This window comes from Lathyrus oleraceus, chromosome 3 (assembly GCF_024323335.1).
Source record: "Lathyrus oleraceus cultivar Zhongwan6 chromosome 3, CAAS_Psat_ZW6_1.0, whole genome shotgun sequence".
Lineage (NCBI taxonomy): Eukaryota > Viridiplantae > Streptophyta > Magnoliopsida > Fabales > Fabaceae > Lathyrus > Lathyrus oleraceus.
The window spans coordinates 206298392-206324725 of record NC_066581.1 but is presented as its reverse complement, the minus strand read 5'-3'; the positions used below and the strand labels follow the sequence as shown (position 1 = coordinate 206324725).

The window sequence follows — 26334 nt, the reverse complement described above, 5'->3', positions numbered from 1 at the left end:
GATCAACTTTCGAGGAAGTTGAACGTACGTAGAGATAGACTTGAGTTGACTCACTGCCTGCGTGAGTCAAACTCTTGTTAGAGACCTCCATATAGGGATCGTTTGCATGACAACTTCTAGGCTCGAGTCGTAGTCTCCCTTTTAGTTGTTATCTCCCTAGTCTCTGGTTAGGATAGAAGTTTTTCCCTATTAAGGGGAACTACGTCGCCCTGATCCTCATACCAGATGAGGTACGTAGGCAGGAGATCGTGCGAGATCTCTCCGGGCACCCTTTTCTTTTTTGCGTGTGTTTTGCTTGACAGCTATTAGGTCCGAGTTCCCGACTCCCTTCTAGTCTGTGTGTTCAACCTTATTCTTTTTCAACCTTTCTGCTTTGTGTGTGTGTTTGGAGTTTGATGTAAGCCCAGCGATTCGCATTCGGTTTCCCATTTGTTGTTGTTTGTGGAGTCTGATGTAAGCCCAGCGATTGGCATTCGGTTTCCTATTTCCTGTTTCTTTTGTGGAGTTGGATGTAAGACCAGCGATTGGCATTCCGTTTCCAGTTGTGTGTTTCTTCTGACGTCTCAGCGTCTTTGGTTTAGCGTTTTGTTTCGGCGTGCATTAGCCGAACTACGGTAGCTCTGATTCTCATTCTAGATGAGATACGTAGGCATAGGATGCGATATCCTAGCGAGCCCGTTCCCCTCTTCTTCCATCTGTGTTTTATTCCAGTGTGTGTGCATTCTTTTGAGCAGTTATTCAGCAACCTTATTCTATTCTTTCTGAGCGTGGATCCTGTCGAGTACGACGGACGTGAGGGGGTGCTAATACCTTCCCCTTGCGTAACCGACTCCCGATCCTTGTAATCTCCGGTCGTAAGACCATTTCCTTTCCAGGTTTACTTCGAGCGTTTCCTTTCCCTCCTTTGGGATAAATAACGCACGGTGGCGGCTCTGTTTGTTTGTTTTTCCCGCCGGTTGTTTTTCGCGGATGCGACACACGAAATTTTGAATTTTCACTGAAGCAGTGGTTGTTTCAAATTTGTTTTGTGAACTGAACATTTTTCAAAGATCATCCTTTAACCATTGCATCTTTTCATTGAATCACACTCTTTCATAAAGGTGTCAAGGTGATATATATATAATATATATATATTATATATATATATATATATATATATATATATATATAATATATATATATATATATATATATATATATATATATATATATATATATATATTCAGAAATCAAAATTTAACTCTTCCATTGCAATTTGAAGTCATATACACATTCATTTTCAAACAAGTGTTTTGATCATTGAACTTTCATTGAGACATTTTCTGCATTGTTCATATATATCAGTCCAAAAAATTCATCTCATATTCATAAACACTTGAGCACTAATATATCCTTATAAATTGCTTGTTTGGAAGAGTAGATCGGTCATAGTGATTGATAAATTATCATATACGTTCTTTACTTAATATTTTCCAGAATTGGTTGTAAACACCTTGTTGTCCAGGATTGTTGGAAGCAAGAGAGTTGAGTTTGGGAGGATTGTTCTCATATCAACTTGGTGAATCGCAAGAGGTTGTTCTTAGTGAATGTGTATGTCTTGTACAAGCCATAACAGATAGTAAAATCTCTTTCGTGTTGAAATGGGACTAGATGTACCTTTGGATTGTGAGGGGAACTATGATACTTCTTTGTGTTCTTTATTTTTCTGCCTTTAATGCTTTCTAAACTCATCACCAAACTAGAAAAATCAGAACCAACTTGTCTCTAAAACCAGAATTTTTAATTAGTCCTACTCCTAAAGGTAGTGCACTGACAGTGTAAAATAGTTTTACACTGTCTTCCAATAAGAATTTATCAATCAGCCATATCATACAACTAACTTACAAATATCAGGGTGACATGGCAAAATACATGGTGGTGATTGACTGACAGTGTAAAATTATTTTACATTGTCAGTGTATCTCTCTCTCTCTCTCTCTCTCTCTCTCTCTCTCTCTCTCTCTCTCTGTGTGTGTGTGTGTGTGTGTGTGTGTGTGTGTGTGTGTGTGTGTGTGTGTATAAAGTGGTTTTTGTAACCTAGTGAGTAATTGATTATTCATTATGATACCAACATGTTCCTTCTTATACTTATTAATAGAAGTCGGTCTCTTTTAATAAGAATTGATCTCTTTTGAATCTATTGATTACTCTAATTGTCTCAACTGACATTATTTATAGTAGTTAAGAGTATACGAGATATTACATTTTGAGTATATTTTCTGTTGTTTTGAGTTTTATGAATTATGTTTCCATGTTTATGCATACATGTTTATTGGAGTTAATTGAGACTTTGGTCCAGTGAGGTTAGGTTTAGAGAGAAACCATGAAAATCTCATGTTCAAAGAGGAACATGATTCAAAGAGAAACCGAAAGCAGGGATAAATCTATAACACACCTTTGAAGCCCAAATATCTTGTACCACATGCAAATTGAAGGAGGAGTATAATGCATAATGCATCATGCATTATAATTATTGTTGTTGTGTGTGAAATTTATGTGAGAATGATATTAAATATTTGTTATAACTATTCTGCTATTTAATTTCACCATTAACATTTCTAAAATTATTCTTACGCCTTTTTCTATTGATGTGTCGCTTGTTATGCCTATATTGCAGATAGAAATAACAAGTAGTAGTTGTTGTGTTGAGGAATGACATGTATTGTCTTCTTCTTTATTTATTTTCCAAGTTTTGTTTAATTCTCCAATGTCGCTCTGATATGTAACACTAAGATGGGGTCATTTGACTTTTTTGTTTTGTTTTCCTGAGATTTGTGAAACTAATTTCTCTTATGTTTGAGTTTATACTTTAATTTGAGATATTCAATTAATCATTTTGAAAATTATTCGTTGTTTATTTTTGAATTTTTTTGTTAAGCATGTTTGTGTGAAAGAGATGTGTAACACCCTTTTGCTAAAAAAATACATTGATTTATTTTATAAATTACACGTCAGCTTTATGGTGTTACAACCAATGTTAGAGGAGGAGCCAAAATATTAGGATTAGGCATACACAACAAATTATGTTTTTATTTGTATTTTTGGATGTTTTAGTAAAAAAAAATTCAATACTTTGAGAAGGTTTTTTTACAAAAATAACCCACTTTTTCAAGGAAATTCCCAAAATACCCCTAGTTTCAAAACAATTCCCAAAATACCCCATTTTTAGGAGGAGTCGCCAATTGAATTGGAGACTCCTCTTAAAACTTGAATGGAGGCACCAATTGGATTGGCTAGGGCAGGTGCCCTAGCCAATCCAATTGGCGCCCATGTGTAGGTTTTAAGAGGAGTCGCCAATTCAATTGGAGACTCCTCTTAAAATGCATTTTTTTTATGTTTTATGGTATAAGTGAAAGATAAATTTGATATAAGACAACTTGATATTAATAAAGTTTGCAGTTTATGCAAAGAAACCTAATGGTGATGACCGGGATCACCTAACCGACCTCTGGTCCCACATCCTCTAGTTACCCTAACCCTTGGCCCTAACCCACGTTGACGATTCTGCATTGGTGTTTGATCATCTGAGGGGCCAAGAGCGTCACTACCAACTACAGTAGAAGGTCCGTTGAGGTATTTAGACAAGTCAGCATAGTCTTCAGTATGCATCGATGGTGTACCGCCGTAGCTGAGCTCATGACCCATGCCAGAGAAGTTGGGATGTGGTTGACTCATGGATGGGCGACCGGGACGGATGAAGGGAGACATGGGTGTGAATGATGCATCGAGGAAAGATTGGAAAGGTTGTTGGGGTGTTTGGTAGAGATAGGGTTGTTGGATGTTTTGGTTTTTTTTATGTTTGGGCTTCTTGGCTACGGTAGGAGGAGGGGCGGTTGGTGTTTTGGCTAACGCGGCTTTGGTAGGGTGATGGGGTGGGTGCGAAGCGATGTTGGGTCTCAGGTTGATGGTCAATTTGTTGGTGGTGGTATGGGGCATGCTCTTGGTATTGGGGTTGGGTGAATGGCATGTTTTGGTTGTATGTTTGTGTGTTTGTGGAACGGAAAGTTTGACAGATAGGGGGTTGTGAGTAACCGGGTTGAGAATGTTGTTAGGGGTTAGATGTTGATCCTTCTTGTGTGTAAGTTGCCTGACGTGGGTCGTATAGGTACATATCTTCGGCGATGAACTGAAAACCAACCGATCTGTATCAAGCCATATAAGTACGACTTGGTTTTACCTCAGTTGGCATGACTGCGTCAGTTAACACATGGTCATGACGGTGCTTCCATTTGCGACACTCCGATCTTGCGAAGCTTTGCCATGGATTGAAGTTCCATTGATCGTTAACTTTACGCAGATGCCATTCTCCTAGGCTAGCTGGGGGATCTGGGATATTCTGGACCATACCGAACTGCAGCTTCACACGATCGGTGTTGTGCATCTCCACAGTTGTGAACCGTATTATCGGTGTGCATGCAGTCCATACGGTTGCATCTTCAGCGTTGACCTCATGGTCATGATCCAAATTAAGGTATGGACGCCAAATGAACTGAAATGTGAAAGAAGATAGGATTATAATCAATGTAGAAAAAGTTAACAAAATATAATGAAATAATTAAGTTATTTTGCTTACGTCTGTCGGTCGAAGGTGATCCAACAAGTTGCGATACTGAGTAATATAGTGTCTCGGACATCTGTTGTAACTCATACCACGTGCCGACCATCTACACCAAAAAGTCAAAAAAATTAGTTTGAGGTAATAAACTTTAAAGAAGTAAGTAAAGATATAGAAATTTAAACAACTTACTTTTGTGCATACGGAAAAGTGAAAGGGTTGTTATTGACCGGTGCTAGAGACGGTAGTCTTGACCAACCCCATGCTTGTAGCAAAACAGCACATCCAGAAAATGTAGATGTGTCTTTATGTGAGTTTTTGCACAAGGAGCTATAGAGATAGGCTAGACAAGCAGATCCCCAACTGTAACTTCCTATTCTATCTACATGTCTAAGTAGAGGTAAGTACATAATATGCATGCTAGAACCACTACCTTCGGGAAAAAAACGATCCAATTAACAACATAATGTAACACCTAGTTTTTATTATTCAAGCATCTTCGGTAGAATGCTCATCTAAGTATAAACTATTATAGTACGACTTAAGGCGTGAGAGTAGTATACCTTGACCTCTAGCATTATCATCTAACAAATCAGTGTCTAAGAGCTACATGCAAATTGAATTTGCATAGTTGATCTTACCATTAACAGCCTTACCTTCAATGGGTAGTCCTAAAAGCATGTAGACGTCTTCTAACGTCACAGTACACTCACCGATTGGGAACCAAAATGTGTGTGTCTCTGGTCTCCATCTTTCGCATAAGGCTAGAATGAATTTGTTATCTATGGACCAAGACAAAATCTTGCTAATATGACCAAAACCGGCGAGTTCAACATAAGGTTGAATCATCGGGTCCATATGGATATATTCGTGGACCCGAATTCGGAACCTTGATACATCCTATAAAAGAAAGAATAAAAAACTTGACTAAGTTGGTATGTCAAAATAAAAGGGGGTTGGTGAAGATGAAAGATAAAAAGTTAACAAAAGAAAAAACTTACATATGTTGCGATGTTTGCAACTGTTCCTCTATGTGCTTCGCCCATTGTGAGGATAGACATTTTGTCGGGGGGTTGGTGTAGATGAAACTACAAAAAGTTGTTGCAGATGAAATTGTAGAAGAAGTATTGTAGAAGAAGTAGTGAGAGTGATGGTGTGGAAGAAGTGTTGATGGAGTGGATGTATTTATAGGCAAATGGATGGGAGCATGAAAAGTTGTGCTTGCATGGTGTCTCAATTTGAATTGGCGACCATGTACAACCTTTAAGAGGGGTCGCCATTCAAATTGGCGCCTCCATAGGGACATGCATGCAAGACATAAGTCTGATTGCTTGGTTTCGAGGTCTGAATGCATGGTGTCTCCACTTGAATTGGCGCCCATGTGCAAGGAATAAGTGGAGGCGCCAATCCATTTGGAGTGTGTGTTTGCATGTCTGACACGTGGCTGTCTTGTCTCCTGCATGCTGAACAAGTCACTTCTTGATAGCTTGCATGGTTGACACATCATTTCGGAGTATCTTGCATGTATGACATGTGGTTGTCTTGTCTCCTGCATGCTGAACAAGTCACTTCTTGATAGCTTGCATGCTGACACATCATTTTGGAGTATCTTGCATGTCCGACACGTCATTTCGGAGTAGCTTGCATGTCCGACACATCACTCCGAACTAGCTAGCATGTGAGACACTTCACTCATCTATTTAAGTGTCTTACTATCAACATCCAAGACACTTCACTCACATTCATCTGCAGTAAGAAAATAGTTTCCATCTGCACAATGTCATCTTCATCATTATACAGTGTCAACGTTCACTGCAACGGTGAAACATACGAGTCTGAGCTACATGGTTTTTGTTTTCGAAACAATGATACCATTAGAATAACGATCAAGAGAAATGCAACCTTCTTGCATTTGAAAAAAAGAATACAATCCTTTATGGGATCGGGTATTGTGTCAAATATCACATATCAAAATCCAATATTTTTTTAGAATGGTCAATGCAAGTATTTCCCCCTTAAGGTACGAGACGATGAAGATGTTGAATACATGTTTGTTAGTCATGAACTTTCAGGCTGCAACTGTATTGAGTTGTACATTACTCTTCAACCATGTATATCATCTCAACAGTCTCAACTAACCGGTCAGGATGAATCTGGTGAAGATGATCGACAATGGTCAGATGACGTCAACCCAGAAGCAGAGGCAGAAGTGGATGTCGTTGATGAAGAAGAAGAGGAGACCGAGATACAGGTTGATCACATGCTGAACAACGAAGATGAAGATGATTATCAACCACCACCAATACCTCCTAGTCATGTCTACAATCCGCCTCAACATATGACAAATATGGATCTTCACAGCGATGAAACATCCAACAGTGTTTTCTATAATCCGTATCCGAGATCAGAAGGCGAATTAAAGGTGGGAGACATGTTTCGTACCAAAGAAGAATGTGTTCTGGCAATCAAAAAACTCCACATGAACAACTTTGCTGACTTTACAGTGAAACGCGCTGATTCTAGAAGGTATGTTATCGAATGTCGTAACATGCTTTGTAAGTTTCGTTTGGTTGCGTCTTACAAGAAGAAAAACGACTCTTGGGAGATCGCTTCAATAGACCCACCGCACAGTTGCATTGCAACTAACGTTGAACAAGATCACCGTAAACTAAGCGCAGCTTTGATATGTCAAGACATTCTGCCGTTGGTTAATAAAGACCCATCAGTGAAGGTGAGTATAATTATATCCCATATCAGAACAACATATAATTATACTTCATCTTACAAGAAAGCCTAGATTGCGAGGACAAAGGCTGTTGAACAAGTTTTCGGCAACTGGGAGGATTCATACAAGGAATTGTCACGGTTTTTATGGGCACTAAAAACATATGTCCCAGGAATTGTGGCAATTATGGAGGCAGTGCCAGCGATGATGCCAGACGGAACCTGTGCTATAGGTAATAGAATATTTCACCGTCTCTTTTGGGCATTTGACCCGTGCATCAAAGGTTTCGCATTCTGCAAACCTATTATTCAAATTGATGGCACTTGGTTATACGGAAAATACAAGGGTACTTTGCTCATGGCGGTTGCACAAGACGGCAACAACAATGTCTTTCCCATTGCCTTTGCTCTTGTTGAAGGTGAAACGGCTGGTGGATGGGGTTTCTTTCTTCGACATCTCAGAACGCATGTGGCTCCACAAGTCAATCTCTATTTGATTTCTGATAGACATGCTGCCATTGAGAGTGCCTACAACAACCATGACAACGGATGGCATGATCCTCCTTCTACACATGTCTACTGTATCAAACACATTGTACAAAACTTCATGCGTGCTATAAAAGATAAGAGTCTTCGCAAGAAGGTGGTGAATGTTGGGTATGCTTTAACTCAACCGTCATTTCAATATTATCGTGATGAAATTAGACTGTCTAATGAAGACGCAGGGAGATGGATAAATAATATACCAGTAGAGCAGTGGACAAGGGCATTTGACAGAGGTTGTCGATGGGGCCACATGACAACAAACATTATGGAATGCATGAACGGGGTATTCAAAGGAATTCGAAATCTGCCGATAACCGCCTTGGTAAGATCAACCTATTATAGGTTGGCTTCTATGTTCGCAACCAGAGGTGAAAGATGGAGTGCGGTGTTAATGTTCGGGCAAGTATTCAGTGAGTGTTGCATGAATGTCATGAAAGAGGAGAGCATCAAAGCTAGCACGCACACTGTAACAGTCTTTGACCGTCATAGACAAAATTCCAGCGTCCAGGAAACAATGGCCACAACGAGGGGAGACCAAATTTAGCCTACGTTGTTAGACTAAACAGAAGTTGGTGCGATTGTGGAAAATTTCAGATCTTCCGCATACCTTGCTCCCATGTCATAGCAGCATGCGCTTATACTCGTCAAGACGCTTACAGCCATTTATCTGATGTGTACAAGGCCAACACCATCATGAATGTATATACTCAAAGCTTCTCAGTACTACCAATGGAGGATTACTGACCTCCATATGAAGGTGATATTGTTTGGCAATGCGTAGAAAGAAGAAAGGAAAGCCAAACAGCACACGTATAAGAACAGAGATGGATTCCACAGATAAAATGATAAGATTATGTAGTATCTGTCGTCAATCAGGACACAACAAAAACAATTGTCCCAATCGAGGAGCATCATCTAGGTCTTAAGCTTTTTGTAACATTGTATTTCTGTAACATTCAATCATTATATATCATTAAGTTCTTGTTACAACGAGGTTCACAACAAACATCAGTACAAAACATCTGAAAACATTAATATTTCTAACTGATTACAACAATCAAATTGATGTCGTCTCGACCGAACATCATTTCCCTAGCATCCTTATCAATCTTCATTCGCACCCAACCAAAGATACTGTCAAGTCTCTCAATACTTCTGTTTTTTTCCCTTCTGGTATTTTCCCATCTAACCAACGAACCAGCTCCCTCTTCAGTTGATCGAACGTGGTGATGTTCCAAAACAGCATCAGCATTTGAGGTTTGTCTCTTGCATAAATCACATTTCCGTATCGACGACGAACACCAAACATGATAGCCAAATGATTATATGAGATGTGGAACAATTAGTCACACAACGCATCTATTTATAAGACAAAAAATGCATTTTAGAAGGAGTCTCCAATTGAATTGGCGACTCCTCTTAAAACCTACACATGGACGCCAATTGGATTGGCTAGGGCACCTGCCCTAGCTAATCCAATTGGCGCCTCCATTCAAGTTTTAAGAGGAGTCGCCAATTCAATTGGAGACTCCTCCTAAAAGTGAGGTATTTTTTGTGAATTTTTTTGAAATCAGGGGTGTTTTGGGAATTTCTTTGAAAAAATGGATTATTTTTATAAAAAAATCCTTTGAGAACAATGTTTGTAATATGATTAGATGCATTTTTAATTAACACATTACTTTATTCTATTACTTTATTCTATGATATTCATGTTTATTTATTAATGTTTAAATCAAATAATGACAATGTTAGTCGAATTCAAATGACTTTGAATTTAAAAAATACAAATTTAGGATAATGTTTATGCCCAAGAAATATGCAAATAATATTTCACAAATGCGTCTTCGAATTTACCCCAAAAATACTTGTAGATGCATCTCCATATCATTTTTTTGACAAAATGGAGTGGTTGCTTAATTTACAAAGGAAGAAAGATGCTTTCGAAAATACATATTCGAATTTATCCCAGATATATTCACAGAATTTATCCCAGATATATTCACAGGTGAATCTCTGAACATTTTTTGACAAAAATAAAATGGTTACTTAATTTATGAAAAATGAGAAGATTTAAGTTGCATTCGGAGATACATATCCAAAAATTTCTGAAGACATTTTTGGGTTTTCAGAAATATAAATCACACCATAAGAGTGGGAAAAAATTGTCTTATAAGATTCTAATCCAATGGCCATAACTAACGGACTAAAAGTCCGAATATAAATTACTACTAACAGAAGTAAAAATAACTTTACAACACATGCTTCGAAGATTTAGCATGTTACCTCTCAATTAACCCCGACATTCTCACATATTTTCATGTCTCTGGACAAATTTAAGTCAAAAGTGCGAATAAAATTTTCGATAGTTCATTCAAAATTTCTGATAACATATCAAAATTTCGATAGTTCATTTTTAAATTGCCGATATGAATTTTTTATCGATTTTTTTGAAAAAAAATTAACATACCAAATCTTTTGATAAATCCAATATTTGCCTTATTTTTTCAGATTTTTTTTAAATTTCGAGTTCATATTTAATTAGAAAATAAAATAAAATTGTATCACTATCAAAAATTTTGGAGATAGAAAACAGTCCCAATAAAATTGAAAACAATCCAAGCAATTGTGTTCCTACTAAAGAAGGGTAGCAGAACATCATGATCATGCGGTAAAACCAAAAGCCTCAACAACTGAAAGAACACCTTTGCCAGGGGGGAATGCAAGGACCTGATTAGAAGATCTTAATGGAGTTTACCACCGATAATGATCATGGACTCTAGATCTATCAAAATGTTCCATTTAAATTCATAAATATTAGCAGAGCCAAAAGAGATTATCCAAATTTCTCATACTCCAAATTTGAAATGTATTTTACTTGACCATGACGGAAACACATACCTCAGTGCATTCAATTTACCATTGTTGATCTGGTTTGACCGGGCAACCACTGAAAGCGGTAAATCCATATAAAATTTCTCCATTGATGTGGAATCTGGTGGAAGTATCTGAAATTGACAATTTGAACAGCAAGAAGTATAAAAACATTACTTCTGCAGTTTCTGTGATTGCTCCAATCAACAATCTCACTTTTGTCAAGTGGGCTATTGCAGAGAGAACAAAAAGTTTATGGAGGAAACAGATTCATTGGATTTGAGATTGTATCTCTTTTGCCGTCTTCGAGTTGCCAACGGAACGTTACCATCAATGATCTCGGGAATCCTAATGAATTGAAAGGGGATAAGGCTGTTCTTACAATTGTCCTCTCTCGAGATGGGTTCTCTTCCTGTAAAACAGGTAATCCATTAATGACTGGATAGTTGCTAATTAGATTCGAGCTTCTACTATAAGGGAAAACTAAATACTAATAAGAAAAAACATGTTTTCTATAAACCCTAGATGTGAACACTTAAAACTCCATTTTAAATATGTATATGGCTGTGGCACACTCATAAAACAGGTCACAGCTGACTTTCCTAAGATAAAATTCATCACCGAAATCTCCACTCCCAGCCCAAAACTATATATCAAAGGGGTGGTGCAAAAAAAAATATACCTGCAATAAAGCCACAAAAGATGAGACCAAGCTATTAATGCTAGAACTCTGACCTGTAGACAGTTTAATAGTCTTTAGACTGCCTTGCCAAAAAGATGAGACAAATTCATCCAGTAAGAATTGCATATTTCAGACTAAGCAACAAAGAAGACAGAGGAATTCTAAAATTTTAAAAACAAGAAGTAGAACAAACAAAAGCAACGGCGTATTTCTTTGAAAATGTTTATGGGCATATTCAGAGGAGCACAAACCTGTCAAGACGGCAAAACATGTTGATCTCTTGAATAAAACAATCACGCAGAGGAAGCACAACTGGAATTTCCCATCTAGCATCAACACACTGGATATCAGCAGGTAACGAATATCCTTGCCCCTGTTATAATATGAAAATGAGTGCCCATTACATAAGGTTGATTCTTCAGTACAATGCAACATACAGGACAAACTTGGATAAGGTCCTAGTAGTTACTAAGAAGTGTACACAGCACAATTTGAATTTATACAGGATTAATGTGGACATGAATCCCAAAATTCATATAATTGCATATTTTTTTATAAAAAGAAAATGAAGCTAAAGCATTTCTTAGCACATGTGTTATCCCCTTGTAGGCACGGGTTATTCAGTTCAAGCAGTTCTCATACATTTCCAATATAATATATTGAGATGATCCTTGAAAAACAGCTTCTCAATGGCAACAAAGACAAATATTATATTCTTCAGATAAATGCAATCTAGAAATTGAATTATGCTAATGAATGCAAAAGTTCAATCACTTAAGCACCTGACAAAAATATTTTAAGCTCACTAGACATTAAAATCATAGTTTAACTCTCATCGCAAATTTATTTAGTAATGGTCAAAGTCTCTTATTCACTTAACAAAATGCATATCTGGGGAATTAGTGCAACCAAAGAGCGGTACGCAAAAGTACTCTCTTAACATAAACAAGTAACTTTTCTAGCATAATGCCGCGAGAAAAACTAGACAAAGCACATACAAAAAATAATAAATAAGCAATTCGATTGGGCAGAAAACATTTAATTTGGCATGCTCACTCACAAGTCAAGACTCGTGACATAAAATTCCCAATTTACTCCTAGTAACAACTTCAACTCAATTGAATTAATATGCCAAACCTTCAGTGTCCCCAAGGTGTAGCTCAAGTGGATAATTTCGGACACCCGGAGGAATTTGAGGAGGTCTAGGGTTCAAACTCTTGCTACCGACCGACATACTAGTAACATACTAACAAGTAACAACAAACATTTACCTATAAAATAGCTAACAAACCTTCACAGTGGCTGAAACGACATGAGCAGCAATACTTGAAATGCACGAGCCAAGAACAATCCTGTTATACCCAAATTCAGAAGCCACCTGAAAAAAATGGTTAACAATTTCAAATTGAACGTGTTTTCAAACATATTCATATGTATGCCTATAAGCTTCAAATCAAGATAGTATCACAAAATCCAGTAGTAAACCTTTTGCAAGGCCAACATGCGCAGAGAAAGCAACATATCCTCCCTACTAGTGGGATCACTCGCTACATTCATCAGCTGAATTAACCTCTCTTTTCCATCACTAGAATCCGACGAGTAAACAGTCTCAATAGGAACAAAATGAAACTCCTTCCTCGGCGGGGCTAAACTCGACACAATCAAACCAATAGCTTCAACCACTTCTTCCATTTCATGAGAAGGAATCGGAAAAACAAAATTTGTGCATAGCTCTGATAGCCGACAGGCAACGTGATAGAGCAACATATAAAAAGAAACAAAAACTGATGCCTGAAAGAAAGTGCCAGTTTATCATCAGAGATACTAGAACCAGGAGGATTTACTCACAGCCCAAATCAGCCAAAGTTTTCCTATTCATCCATCAAGAACTTGGGCCAATCACAAAAAGTATTTGACTCGTGCTCAAAACAGAACTATTCATTCCATTACTTAAAATTTCAGGAATTTATATTTACATGCCACAATCTATTGCCACTCTCATATTGTAGCCACACATATTGAAATTTAAATTTTTTTAAAAAAACAAGTAATTAAAGATCAAATGAAGTCAACAAGAATAGTAGAATACTTCCTCTGTCCCACAATGATTGATCCATTTGGAATAAAAGAGTGTCCCAAAATGAATGAACAATTTCAATTTCCAATGCCTCTTTTCCAATTTTACCATTTAATTAATATTACTTTCATCATTCCCAATACATGATAAGGGTACTTTAGTAAAAATATCATTTCTCTTTCATTTATTCCTTTTTATTAGTATGTGTGAAATGGTCAACTGGATCACTCATTGTGGGATTGAGGGAGTAGTAAATTAAGTCAACAAGCAGATCAAAGAACTTACCTGAAGTATTTCTACAGCACCAATCTTGTCTACATCTACTGTAGTTTTGAAGTGAACCGATTGATTTGAGCTCAAAGTGTTTAACAGTCCACATTCTGTCACCAATGTTGTCTATACGTTTACTGAAGTTCACTGAAGTTCAGGAACGAATTTCAGTATCTTTTTCTCTGTGCCTTTGATCTTGTCTCCCACACTCACCGATGCATGACATTCGGCTCCTTAGGAGTGATTAATTATGAGAACATTTAAACAAAAAAATGAGTAAGATATTTGGCCACATTTAATGAATTACAGAAGTTAGGAAAAGCTGAATATTGTCATTTCTGAATCAAATCAAAATAACAAACAAACTATTTCACACACATTTTGCATATTCATTAAATTTCAGATTAAAGAAAAAAACAAGTGGCATGTGAGATTTTTTGTGTGCAAGACATGCAGTAAAACTAGGCAGTCAGAAATCTTAAAATGAAGAGAATACTCACAAGTTTATGGAAATTTGTGAATATGGAGATTAAGCCAACAAGAAGTAGAAGGTGAAAAATGCTAAGATCCTAGAGTTGTGAGAAGGAACTCTAGACTTGAAGGTGAAGAAGAAGCATAGATTGTGACAATGCTAGCAAAGGGAAAATCCTCGGTTTTATGCACAGTGTTGATCATTGTAGAGGTTGTTGATGGGAATGAGAGGGGAGGTGGTTGCTGGGAATGAAATGGGAGATTTTGTTGTTGGGAATGAGAAGGGTGATTGTTGTCAATAATATCAATGCAGAAACCAGAGAAACTTAGGGTTTAAATTTAAACCTGTTGAAATAAAATCAGGAACTGTGGCAATTTTTGAAATTACACTACCAGCATTATCAGGTCATGTAAAAAATTCAAAGCGTTCTATTAAATGGTTAAAATTTATGGTTCACTTGTGAACAATATTTTTCATGGTCCACCGCAGACGGATTCAAAATGCAAAAACTCATAACAAAGTTTGAGATGATAGAATTTTCTTTATGAGATTTAGTCTTTTTTCCGAATCAACGCAACTAACTTCAATTAAAAGTTAAAATCATGCCTAATCAGTCTTAAAGTCTCTCAATGTGTCACAAAGTTTCAACAATACAAGATAAAAATAGGTCATGGGTCGGCATGAGCAAGATTTGATATCACACACTTTCTACTATACATGGATTTAAATGACTTACAAAACAATCTTCATTGCCTGAACTTCGGCGGATACAACCACACTTCCGATTGATAATGGTCCCGAGCAGAGGCCTCAAAATCTTAGAAGCAAACTATGCTTCCACTGCAGCCCTCTAAAAGGATAGATACTATTATCCTTAGTGAAGAAACAAACATAAAAGCACTCCAGAGTGGTAGCAATATCTAATGACATTCCTAGGTTTCTTGCAGTTTGTGCCACTGCCTCATATTGTGTAACCATTTGTTTGGTGCAATGCTCAAGTAGCGAATACTTACTCATCTCATGATTACACAAAACCGTGGAGTTCGGAGAATGTCCCGGATTATAAAATGATGAAACAATCAAGTTCATAAAGCAACATATTGACTTTCAATCAACCTCAAATTATTCTCGAACTCTGTGTTATGAGGTCTATTTCTTGAAAAATGGTCAAATGTAATGTACATTAGGAAATCCAAAAAAAGGCTCTTTTCATATGTTCCTCTCACAAGTTCAACCTCATTCTGCACCAAATGGTTAGCTTTGTTCAGTATTATATAGGATATTTCATCAAAATCAAAGCAAATATCTCTTAACTTTTGGCCCCATAGTAAGGCCCTCTCTGGCATCCCTTGCTTACAAAAGTGAGACAGCAATATATTGGTTGTAATCACATTTGGAAGGAAACCCATCTTAATTAACTTTGCAGTAAGAATCATAGCACGGTCCAAAATATCACTACAAATACCACTTATCATAGTGTTGTATGTCACTGTGTTTGGAACAATACCGGCAGAGACAAGCTCGTCCAAAATGAGAATTGCTCGATTCATTTTTCGAACACTACAATAACCATGCATGCGTATATTATAGCTTGTGATATCTGGGTCAAGCCCACAGGTGAAAATTTTATTAAACATATCATCTGCACCAACCATGTCAAATGCCTTACAGTACCCACTAACTAATATGTTAAATGTGAATATATCAGGCATCAAACCAATCCGGTGCATTTCAAGAAATACATCAATTGCAGATTTCACGTCTCCTTGTCTACAAAATCCATCAATGATGATATTGAAGGTAAAGGTGTCAGGAAGAAGACCTCTAACCCTCATCTCTTTCTCCAACTTTAACGCTTCCTTCATCTTCCCACAGTTGCAAAACCCCCCAATCAGAGAATTATAAGCAAAATTATTAGGAACGAACCCTATAGCTAACATTTCTGAGAACACTTCATATGCCTCGTCAATGTTACCTGCTTTTGAAAGTCCGTCTATTAAGGCTGTAAAGGCAACAACATCGGGATATATGCCGCTTTCTTTCATTTCCTTCCACATAAATAGAGCCCCGTCCATATCATTCATCTTGAAACATCCATCAAAAAGCAGAGTGTAAGCCACTTTTTTTATGGGAAACCCCTTCTCTGTCATCCTATACAAAAGTGTCCTGGCTTCTTGCAACCTCCCTTTTCTACACAAACCCATAAGCAAAGAATTATATGTTGACGATGAAGGAGTGAAACCACATTTAACCATAATATGATAGGCTTCAAAAGCTTTGTCTTCTAAACCTTCCCTGCTATAGGCTGCTATTAACGAGTTAAAGGCAGCAACACTAAAAGTTTGTCCTTTTTCAAGTGAATCCTTTAATAATTTCATGGCTTCATCAATTCTACGAGCCCAACACAACCATGACACTGTTACATCATAAAGTGAACATTCCTGAAAAAATCCCTTCACAACTAAAGCTTTCAACCACCTATTCCAATCCTCTCTTCTCCCATATTTATAATGCCCTCCAACAAAAACGTTGAAAGTCACACAATCAGGAGGAACCCCTTTAATCCTCATTTCTTCATAAAGCAAGCTAGCTTGACCAATATCCCTCGCCTTTACATACCCATCCATCATCGAGTTATATATCGCAGTATTTGGAGTGATCCCCATAGCTAAAACTCTATCAAAGAGCTTCCTCGCCTCCAACACATTTCCTTCCCTACAAAGGGTGTGCAAAATAGTATTAAACGTGGAAATGCTCGGCTCACAACCTCTTAACATCATCAAACGCAGCCAAGAAACAGCAACCGAAGTCTTCCCCCCAACACAACACGCATTAATAAGAACATTATATGTAAAAACATCAGGTTCACACCCAAATTTCTGCATCAAATGAAACAAACTCTCCCCTATAACAACCCTTCCCTGTCCACAAAACCCACAAATCATCGTATTAAACGTAATACCAGAAGGAAAAGGCCCTTTTCGAATCATATCTTTAAACAACCTCCACACACTAGCATAATCACCGACCCTAAACAACAATTTAAAAAGAATAGTCATTGCAGTTACACTAGGTATAACACCGACATCTCTCATTCTATTCAAAACATCCAATGCCTCTAAACGCATACCTACATTCAAAAAGCCCCTCATTAGGGTATTCAACACAGAAAAATCAGATTCATATTGAGCGTGATTCTTCCACATAAACCCAACAAGCTCCTTACTTCTCTCAGCCTCAATCCTCCCAAAAACCCAGGAAACCATATCCTGTGCAAGCAGGCTGCGACTCTGAGCTGATAAAACATGCGCGGAAATGCAACATGAATGAAGAATTTCATCGGAATCGGAATTTCCGAATGCTAGTTTGAAGAAAGCGAAAGATGCTTCGCGAGTGTGTAAAAGCTTCATGATTTTGACTAGAAAATAGGAGCAGAAACGAATGGAGAAAGCTTTTAAGACGAAACCTTGACGGTTTTTGATGATGGTGGATAATCCGAGGGCTATGATTCGGCGTTCTCTTGGGGTGATGAATGTAAGTGGATTGAAATTGGTGGTTCGATTGAAAAGAGGTAGGAATTGAGTTAAGTAATACGAGGAATCAGTGTGAAATGAAGAAGTGGAAGAGAAGAGAGTGAGAGTGTGGGGACGGTGGTGGTGCCTCCTCATCCTCAGTAGAAAGAGGAGAGGAGACTTGGATGACATTCGGAGCGGGACACAAAAGTGCTTTTTTTGATTAAGTGATTCTATTGTTTTGCTTTTCTAGAAGTGATAGTTGCGGAATTGTGTACGTTGAGTTTGACTGTAGCAGTAATGGAGATTACGGTGGCGGCATTTTCCGACTTCTGGTTTTATTGGGCTATCCCGATTGCTCTTTGGGCTTTACTTGCTTTTACCACCCCTCTGTTTTACTTTTATATCTTTCTTTTTGTATTTTTCTTGTAATTTTCTCACCAAATAACCCTTTTTGAATTTTGGAAACTAATTATGATGAGTTTCAGGAATTTTTAAAACCAAAAATATTAATCTTTTTTTTAATAAAGAATTTCATTTATTATATACAAAATACATAATCTCATAAGATAAAATAAATAAAAAATTAAAGTGAGAGAGCAACTGAACTAAACTTGTTACATGGAATCCTTGGCACTTATATATTTAACCCTTAGTTCATACAACACGGATTGAAGTGATAAGATCTTTGTAGGGACATATGTTAAACTTCTATACTCTACTAGTAACTCATTATATGTGAGACATTCAAATCCTTAACATTTGATTTTAATAGATATGTTTAAAAGCTAACTATAAGTAATTAGTTAGGTTTTGTTGCTTTTAACTTAATTTATAGTTGAGCTAATTTTTAGTTGAGCACATTATGTGCTCCTGTTTTTATGCGTTTTTGTGCATGTGTAAAATATATTAAAATTAAAAATTATATTACCAAACAAATTTTTTTTCTCATCTCAAAAACAGCTTTCAAAAATTAATTATAAAAACAGATTTTTAAAACAAATTTTAAAAACTAAAAATGAAAAGCGTTTCAAAGAGACCCCTAATCTTTATTCAAGTATGATATTGAAACCTAATTATAATTTTATTTGTAAAAAAATATAAAATATGTTTGTATGCATTTTAGAAATTTGATTACGGATGCATAAATATTCATAAGAAAAATTAAAGTACATAATTTATTTTTATGAACTTTTCATCAATTGATTGAGTGCATAAAATAATGCAAAATCAACTTTTCAGAATGCTTGCATTCTGAAAATTAAAAATTTAAGTTCCATAGTTTATTTTATATCTTAACATTTCATAAATTATTTTCTAGGATGTACAAATGTTCTGAAGTTCCAAAAAGGAAGAAGCTTTGCTCTAACTTTTAGCACTGATAAGCATTCAATTGATTATTTCATTGGAAGTACGTCTATACATCAACATTTGCATATATGATTTGGTCAATCATATGACTTTTCTTCTCAATAAATAACAATCCATTATTAGTAACCATCAAATTCAGCATCAGTAGCACACACTCCCCACCTTCTACGAGGGGTTGAAGAATGAGCAATAATATGCTAAAGTAAGATGAAACGAAAATTACATCAAAGTTTGTAACATCTATGGATCCAATTCAGAGCCAAAAATAAATCCAACACAAACTAACTACCAAGGTAATGGATCATGCAGCAACATGCCCGCAAAAATATAAGTTCCCAATGTAAAGACTTCATGGCCTCCTTATCAAAATATCAGTCCAGACTACAGATTAAAAAATAGCAGCAAAAACGCAGCAGCTCAAATCACACTTGGTGTGTAGTTGAATATGCAACTTTGGAACCTTCATGAAAACTGACGTACACATCAAAGCCAAAACTGTATGCTAGTGATTGCAGCACAGCATTGGTGACATGGCTTCTATGACACGCCGAAAATGGCAGATGTGACAGTTGAGACACCATTAACCTTGAGATTCAACAAATAATGATAACAAAATTTGGCTCTCTATCAGTCTAGTCTGTTAAGTTGTATTTGTTTGGCCTTGCTTTGTCATAAATGCTATATACATTGTATATAGTCTCTATGATAGTAGTCGTTAAACCTAAGAAACTTGCCCTCTGCCTCTATGTAACTGTTTTTTTACTTTTTGTCTCCTAGTAAATCATGAATCTGATATATCATGAGATAGATATGTGATGGTGAGAATCTAGACTTTTAGGGAAAGTTGATTTGACTTGTATGATGTTCCAACCATTTGCTCTAACAGTATGCGTATCTACAAGTGCTTGACTTCATCACTGTTTGAGAACAAGAAAGCAGAAGAGCAAGTTCTGCAGATCAAAAATGATGTGAAGAGAAGAACAATCGTACGAGAAAGCTTCCCAGGCCCCAACTAACTTTGGAGTGATAGGAAGATATAGAAGGAATTTATGATCACAAAAAAAGCAAGTTTAAGGACAATGCCTGAGCAAGGCTAGTAGAGATAAATCTCTACTGTCTCTTCTTATTTTTGCACCAGCAAGTATAGAAGGAAGGCACACAAGAGAGCAAGTTCTCCATCCCACAACTCAATTTACGGAAGCTCCCATAGAACTCCTCCAGTCAAACACGGTTTCTGAACTTCAGAATCTTATAGAAACATGCACCAAAGAGTTGGAACACTATACAAATCAAATTGACCTAATCTGGAAATTTGGATCCTCACCATATCAATTTATCCATGTAAAACCCCAGACTTCATGCAGAAACTGAGAACCAAGTGAGATTCTTGACCTTCACTACCAACCCTGAATCATGGCTTTTCTGAAACAGAGATCATATATTGTGTTATAAATATATTTACCACTGTTAAATATGATGACCAAAAACATTAGTATGCATAGTCATAATAAAGAGAATCCAAATTCCTCATTTGCTTAACATATATAGCAACAAATGCAAATGCAACTTGTTCATTTATTATCTTAAGAGTAGTAGTAAGATGATTGGCTCCTTTTGTCATTAATATAAATGCAACTTTGTTGGTATACTATAATGGATTTAATCATTTATATACATATGTGAATAGGCGAGTTAGCCATCGAAATTGTAGTAATAGATTAAAATAGTCTTTTATTTTTAAGGATTTGCAAATACATCCATTAAACTGTAAAATGTCATTCAAAATGGCATGGCACTTCTGTTAACTTCTATTGTTAGAGACTATGATGTATCACATTAACTAGACTATATGTTGATCTCAGATCAATGCCAACTTATTAATAACCGCAATTGTGCATGTGCTAATTACAGGCAAATTAGCCCCTAAAATACCTAAGTTTCATAAGTGAATCAATCCCTGGTATGGTGGCATTGATGTGGAATCAACATGGTGGGGTAGCATATACGGCTAAAAGCTAATAGGAGGACTCATTTTTATACTTGTAATTGTAAAACTTTTATACACATACATAGGTTTTAAATAACTGTCGCAGTCGTGTTACAGTCGCGTAAAGGCTTTTGCGATTTCGGTCGGTATAGGTGTTGTGACACTGGTTGCGGTTGTCACGGTGTGAATTAATCACAATTTGTTCTTTATCCCAAAAAAAAGTGAATAACGGTATCGGTATCGGCATCCTCCGATATCGTTTTGTTGCTCCCTTCTCCGTGGTAACAGACTGTTTTTTAAGACTTGATACATCCAATAAGATTTCACACTATAGATAGAATATATAGATATATTAGGAACTATCAACAAAATGGCATCATGATGTGCATAGAAATTAACCTATAATATAAACCATGGCATTAGCTGTTAGTAGAATGGTAGGTAAAGGTTGAAAATACAAGAAGCCACTAACCATTATCAGAAGTCTCACTCTTTTCCACTTCCTTAAGCTGTTTCTTCTTCAACAATTTGGGTCTGGGCTTCACGGGCTTCAAAAAACCAGCCTGCAAATTCACCATTTCCCTCAAAATCCCAATGAGTCTAGCCTCAATCTCAACCCCATTAGGCTCAAGAACCCGCAATGCTCTAGCCACAGCCTCCATAGTACTCACGCAACCACCAAAAGGTTCCTTCCTCAAAATCAATTCAGAATCATAAATACTTCCGCCACTCACTTTCTCATCTTCCATCCCTAAACAAACCCTAATCGCAAATTTCGACAGGAACTCCTCGCTCGCCTTCACCATCTCCTTCGCATGCTTCCAGGTCGCATCAAAGGCAATCAATACCAGGCCGCCGTTCTCTCCGCTGCGTTTCAACTCCGACAATTTGAGGTCGGAGATGTTGACGGCCGGCGAGGAGCTGGTTGATGGGAAGAGGTAGACGGCAGGGGGGAACTGGTCGAAGAGCGGGGAGGTGCCTCGACGGAGGCGGCGGCCGGTGATGGAGGTGGCGTGGAGTAGGGATTTGGTGAGGATTGGAGTGGTGGAGAGTTTGTGTTTCGCCTCTTGAGGGTGGTGGAGAATGAAAACTCGGGTGGTGGTTGGGATGGGATTTGCGGGAAGCGCGTGACAGAGACACACTGGATTCGGCCGTTGGCAGTTGGAGCAAATAGAACGCCGGTGAGTGCCCGGCGACGTTGAGAGTGGGAGGAGCCGAATGCCGCCTTCTTCTGCCGGGGGTTCCATGCAATATTGTAAAGTAGCACTCAGCAGCAAAATTTTCTCAGTTGTTTCATTATGCAAAACAATTTCCACAGTCAAAAACGGGTTGTAGCTAAGAAATTTTTATTTGGATGATAGAGATTGAGAAAATTGATTAAGCTTTTATTTATTTTGAAAAAAAACTTTATTATTTTACTGATAAAAAAATACGGTTAAAATGCATTTTTATTTTCTCTATTTTAATTTTAATAATATTTTAATTTTTATTTAAGAAAATAATATGTAATCTTTAATTATCAAAATTTTTTATCAAATAACTCAATTTTTAAAAAAAGTTCTCAAAATAATTCACTTTGAAGAACTGGTGTAAGATGAATTGACATATGCTCTCTAAATTAAAGAGGTGTCGTCAATTGGATTGTCTTATGCACCTAGTGTTGTCAATCCAATTAGCGCCTATGTGTTAGGTTTAAGAGGAAGCGTCAATTAGTCTGACGCATAGGTGTGTTGTGTGTTTTTTTTAAAACAATGTAATTTCATATAAAAGTCAAAATCCAATTTATTTCGAAAACAATCAAGGTAAATTTTATCCGCTAAAGGTGCGAGACGATGAAGATGTTGAATATATGTTTGTTAGTCATGAACATTCTGGTTTCAACTCTATTGAGTTATATACTAATCTCCAACAAAGTATACCATCTCAACAATCTCAGATAACTGATCAAGCTGAATCTGATGAATTTGAATCAGAAGACTCAGATGAAGCTGATGTAGAAGTCAATGTCGTTGACGACGACGAAGAAGAAAGCGAGACACGGGTCGATCATATGTTGAACGACAAGATTGAAGATGACGGTTCTCAAGCGCCATTACCTCAAAGTCATGTATATTATCCGCCTCAACATATGACAAACATGGAATTGCATGACGATGACACATCCAACAATGTTTTTTACAACCCGTATCAACAGTCAGAGGGTGAGTTAAAAGTGGGAGACAAGTTCCACACTAAAGAATAATGTGTGTGAGCTATTAAAAAATTTCACATGGATAACTCTGTTGATTTCACTGTGAAACGCACTGATTCGAGAAGGTATGTCATTAAATATCGTAACATTCTTTGTAAGTTTCGGCTGGCTACGTCTCATAGGAAGAGAAGTGATTCTTGGCAGATAGCTTCTATAGACCCGCCTCACAGTTGTATTGACACTAATATTGTACAGAATCACCGAAAATTAAGCGTTGAATTGATATGTCAAGATATTTTTCCGCTTGTTAACAAAGACCCGTCAATGAAGGTGAGTATAATAATATCTCACATCGTCACACAATATAATTATACTCCCTCTTACAAGAAAGCGTGGATTGCAAGGACAAGGGTTGTTGAACAGGTATTCAGCAACTGGGAGGATTTGTACAAAAAATTGTCACGGTTTTTATGGGCACTTAAGACATACGCATCGGGGACTATTGCAATTACGGAGACATTGTCAGCATTTACACCTGACGAAACTTGTGTTGGTGGAAATAGAATATTTCACCGACTCTTTTTGGCGTTTCAACCATACATCAAAGGTTTTGCATCCTGCAAACCTATTATTCAAATTGATGGAACATGGTTATACGGAAAATACAAGGGAACTTGCTTATGGCTTTTGCACAAGACGACAACAATAATGTCTTTTCCATTGTCTTTGCTCTGGTTGAAGGTGAAACTGCTGGTGGTTGGGGGTTTCTTCCTTAGTCATCTCAGAATACACGTCGCTCCACAAGCCAATCTCTGTTTGATTTCAGATAGACATGTTGTTATTGAGAGTGCTTACAATAATCATGATAGCGGATGGCATAATCCTCCTTGTACCCATTTCTATTGCATTAGACATATCGCACAAAACTTCATGCGTACAATCAAAGACAAAAATCTTTGCAAAATAATGGTGAATGCATGGTATGCTCTAACTCAGGTGTCATTTCAACATTACCGTGACGAAACTAGATTGTCAAATGCAGATGTAGAAAGGTGGGTGGATAACATACGATTAGAGCAGTGGACAAAGGCATTTGACAGAGGATGTCAATGGGGCCACATGACAACAAACCTTGTGGAATGCATGAACGACGTCTTCAAAGGCGTTAGAAATCTATCAATAATCGCATTGGTGAGAACAACCTATTTTAGGTTGGCATCGACCTTCGCAATCAGAGGCGAAAGATGGAGTGCAATGTTAATGTCAGGTCAATTATTCAGTGAATGTTGTATGAAAATGATGAAAGAGGAAACTATCAAAGCTAACACACACGCGGTTACAATATTTGACCGTCATAGGAAAAATTTCAGTGTATAGGAAACAATGGACCACAATGAGGGGAGGCAAAATTTATCCTATGCCGTCAGACTAAATAGAAGTTGGTGCGACTGTGGCATGTTCCAAGCCTTTCGTATACCTTACTCCCATGTCATTGCGCCATGTGCACATACTCGCCAAGATGCTTACAGTCATCTATCTGATGTTTACAAGACCATTGTCATCATGAATGTCTATAACGAAAGCTTAGGAATATTGGCCTCCATATCAAGAGGACATAGTTTGGCACAACGATGAGATGCGAAGAAAGAAAAAAGGACGGTAAAACAGCACGCGTATTAGAATAGAAATGGATACGACTGATAAAATGATAAGATTATGTAGTATATATCGTCAACTCAGACACAATAAGAAAAAATGTCTCAATCTCTGAGCAACCTATGCATCATAATTTAGTACCTCCTTTCAATTTTTGTAACATTTGATTTTGATATATTAACAACTTTTTGTTACAATAATGTTAACAACAAACATCACTCCAACTTAAACACACTTAAAAAAGAACAGGTTTGAATAAACAACACAAACAACAAATATCAAAACAGATAAAAATACTTAACCACAATATTTAAAAACAACATTTATAATTGATTACAACAATCAAGCTGATATCATTTGGTCCAAACATCATTTCCCTCGCATCCTTATCATTTTTAACTCGCACCCACTCACGTACAGCATCGTGTCTCTTAATATTTCTAATTTTTCCGCTTTCATATATGTTTCCGTCTAACCAACGAACCAATCAACTTCCTCTGTAGTTGCTCGAAACACAGATGTTTCAGAAGAGCATCTCCATCAGAGGTTTGTCTCTTGAATAAATCAATTTCCCATAACGGCGACGAAGACGAACAATGTTTGCAATATAACGAAAAAAGATGTGGAAAAATGAATCACACAACACCTTTATTTATACAAAAAAAAATTACACAATACACATAGGAGTCACACCAATTGGCGTCTCCTCCCATTCTTTTCACAGATGCCAATTGGATTGACAATGCAGTAGTCAATTCAATTGGCATCTCCTCTTTAAATTCAAAAACAGGTATCAATTCATCTAACACCTATGTATTGATTTTTTTTTATAAAAAAATATGATAGTTTGAGAGTTAATCTAAAATGAATGTTATTTTGCGAATTTTTTTAAAAAACTAAATTATTTAAAAGAAAAATATAAACCATTATTTTTTTTGTCTTCCCACATAAAAATACAATTTATAACATGGCAAGTAGCATGTGATGCCACGTATTAAAACTAAATTCTATGTAGTCGTAATAATTATTATTATATTTCATAATAATAATAATAATAATAATAATAAATTAAAATATATTAAATAAATATATTTAATAATAATAATAATATAGCTTATTATATTAAAATAATATATATCAATTAATAGTTCCTATTTAGCAATTTAAGAGAGTTATAAGAAATATCAACATATTTATCGAACCAGTAAAAATCTCGTAAAACATCTAAATAATTCAAAATAGTATATTAACAACCAATAACAAAACTTTCTCAAGTTTATTTCTCAAGCTTATATAAAATTCAATTTTTTCTCTTTTTTTTTGGAAAAATTGATAGGTTTAAGTCTCAAGGAATATATGAGTTAACGAGTCACCTCAATTG

At 36.6% G+C, this 26334-nt stretch overlaps 3 protein-coding genes and 1 pseudogene across 6 annotated transcripts; all 4 read right to left on the bottom strand.

The window, feature by feature from the left end:
• Positions 1-10373: 10373 nt before the first annotated feature.
• LOC127126331 (cytoplasmic tRNA 2-thiolation protein 2-like) lies at positions 10374-15319 on the bottom strand (annotated as a pseudogene).
• Positions 15320-15321: 2 nt separating this feature from the next.
• LOC127130445 (pentatricopeptide repeat-containing protein At5g16640, mitochondrial) lies at positions 15322-17181 on the bottom strand. Its single transcript, XM_051059451.1, has one exon. The coding sequence runs from the start codon at positions 17179-17181 to the stop codon at positions 15322-15324; it is 1860 nt and encodes a 619-aa protein (XP_050915408.1).
• On the bottom strand, positions 17131-18055 carry LOC127126332 (uncharacterized). Of its 2 annotated transcripts, none has more exons than XM_051055241.1 (2): positions 17367-18055; positions 17131-17266 (listed from the first exon to the last, which is right to left on the bottom strand). In XM_051055241.1, exons 1-2 carry the CDS (start codon positions 17938-17940, stop codon positions 17223-17225), a joined length of 618 nt encoding a protein of 205 aa, XP_050911198.1. In that variant the 5' UTR covers positions 17941-18055; the 3' UTR covers positions 17131-17222. The 2 variants fall into 2 exon arrangements, with proteins under 2 accessions (XP_050911198.1, XP_050911200.1); XM_051055243.1 differs by having other exon boundaries at positions 17135-17266; positions 17371-18055.
• A 1075-nt stretch (positions 18056-19130) lies between these two features.
• On the bottom strand, positions 19131-22449 carry LOC127126329 (uncharacterized). Of its 3 annotated transcripts, XR_007804954.1 has the most exons (3): positions 21579-22449; positions 20444-20541; positions 19131-20367 (listed from the first exon to the last, which is right to left on the bottom strand). XR_007804954.1 is itself a non-coding variant. In XM_051055239.1 (2 exons), exons 1-2 carry the CDS (start codon positions 22351-22353, stop codon positions 20531-20533), a joined length of 786 nt encoding a protein of 261 aa, XP_050911196.1. In that variant the 5' UTR covers positions 22354-22449; the 3' UTR covers positions 19131-20530. The 3 variants fall into 3 exon arrangements, 2 of the variants coding, with proteins under 2 accessions (XP_050911196.1, XP_050911197.1); XM_051055239.1 differs by having other exon boundaries at positions 19131-20541; XM_051055240.1 differs by lacking the exons at positions 19131-20367; positions 20444-20541 and adding an exon at positions 20825-21434.
• Positions 22450-26334: the final 3885 nt, after the last annotated feature.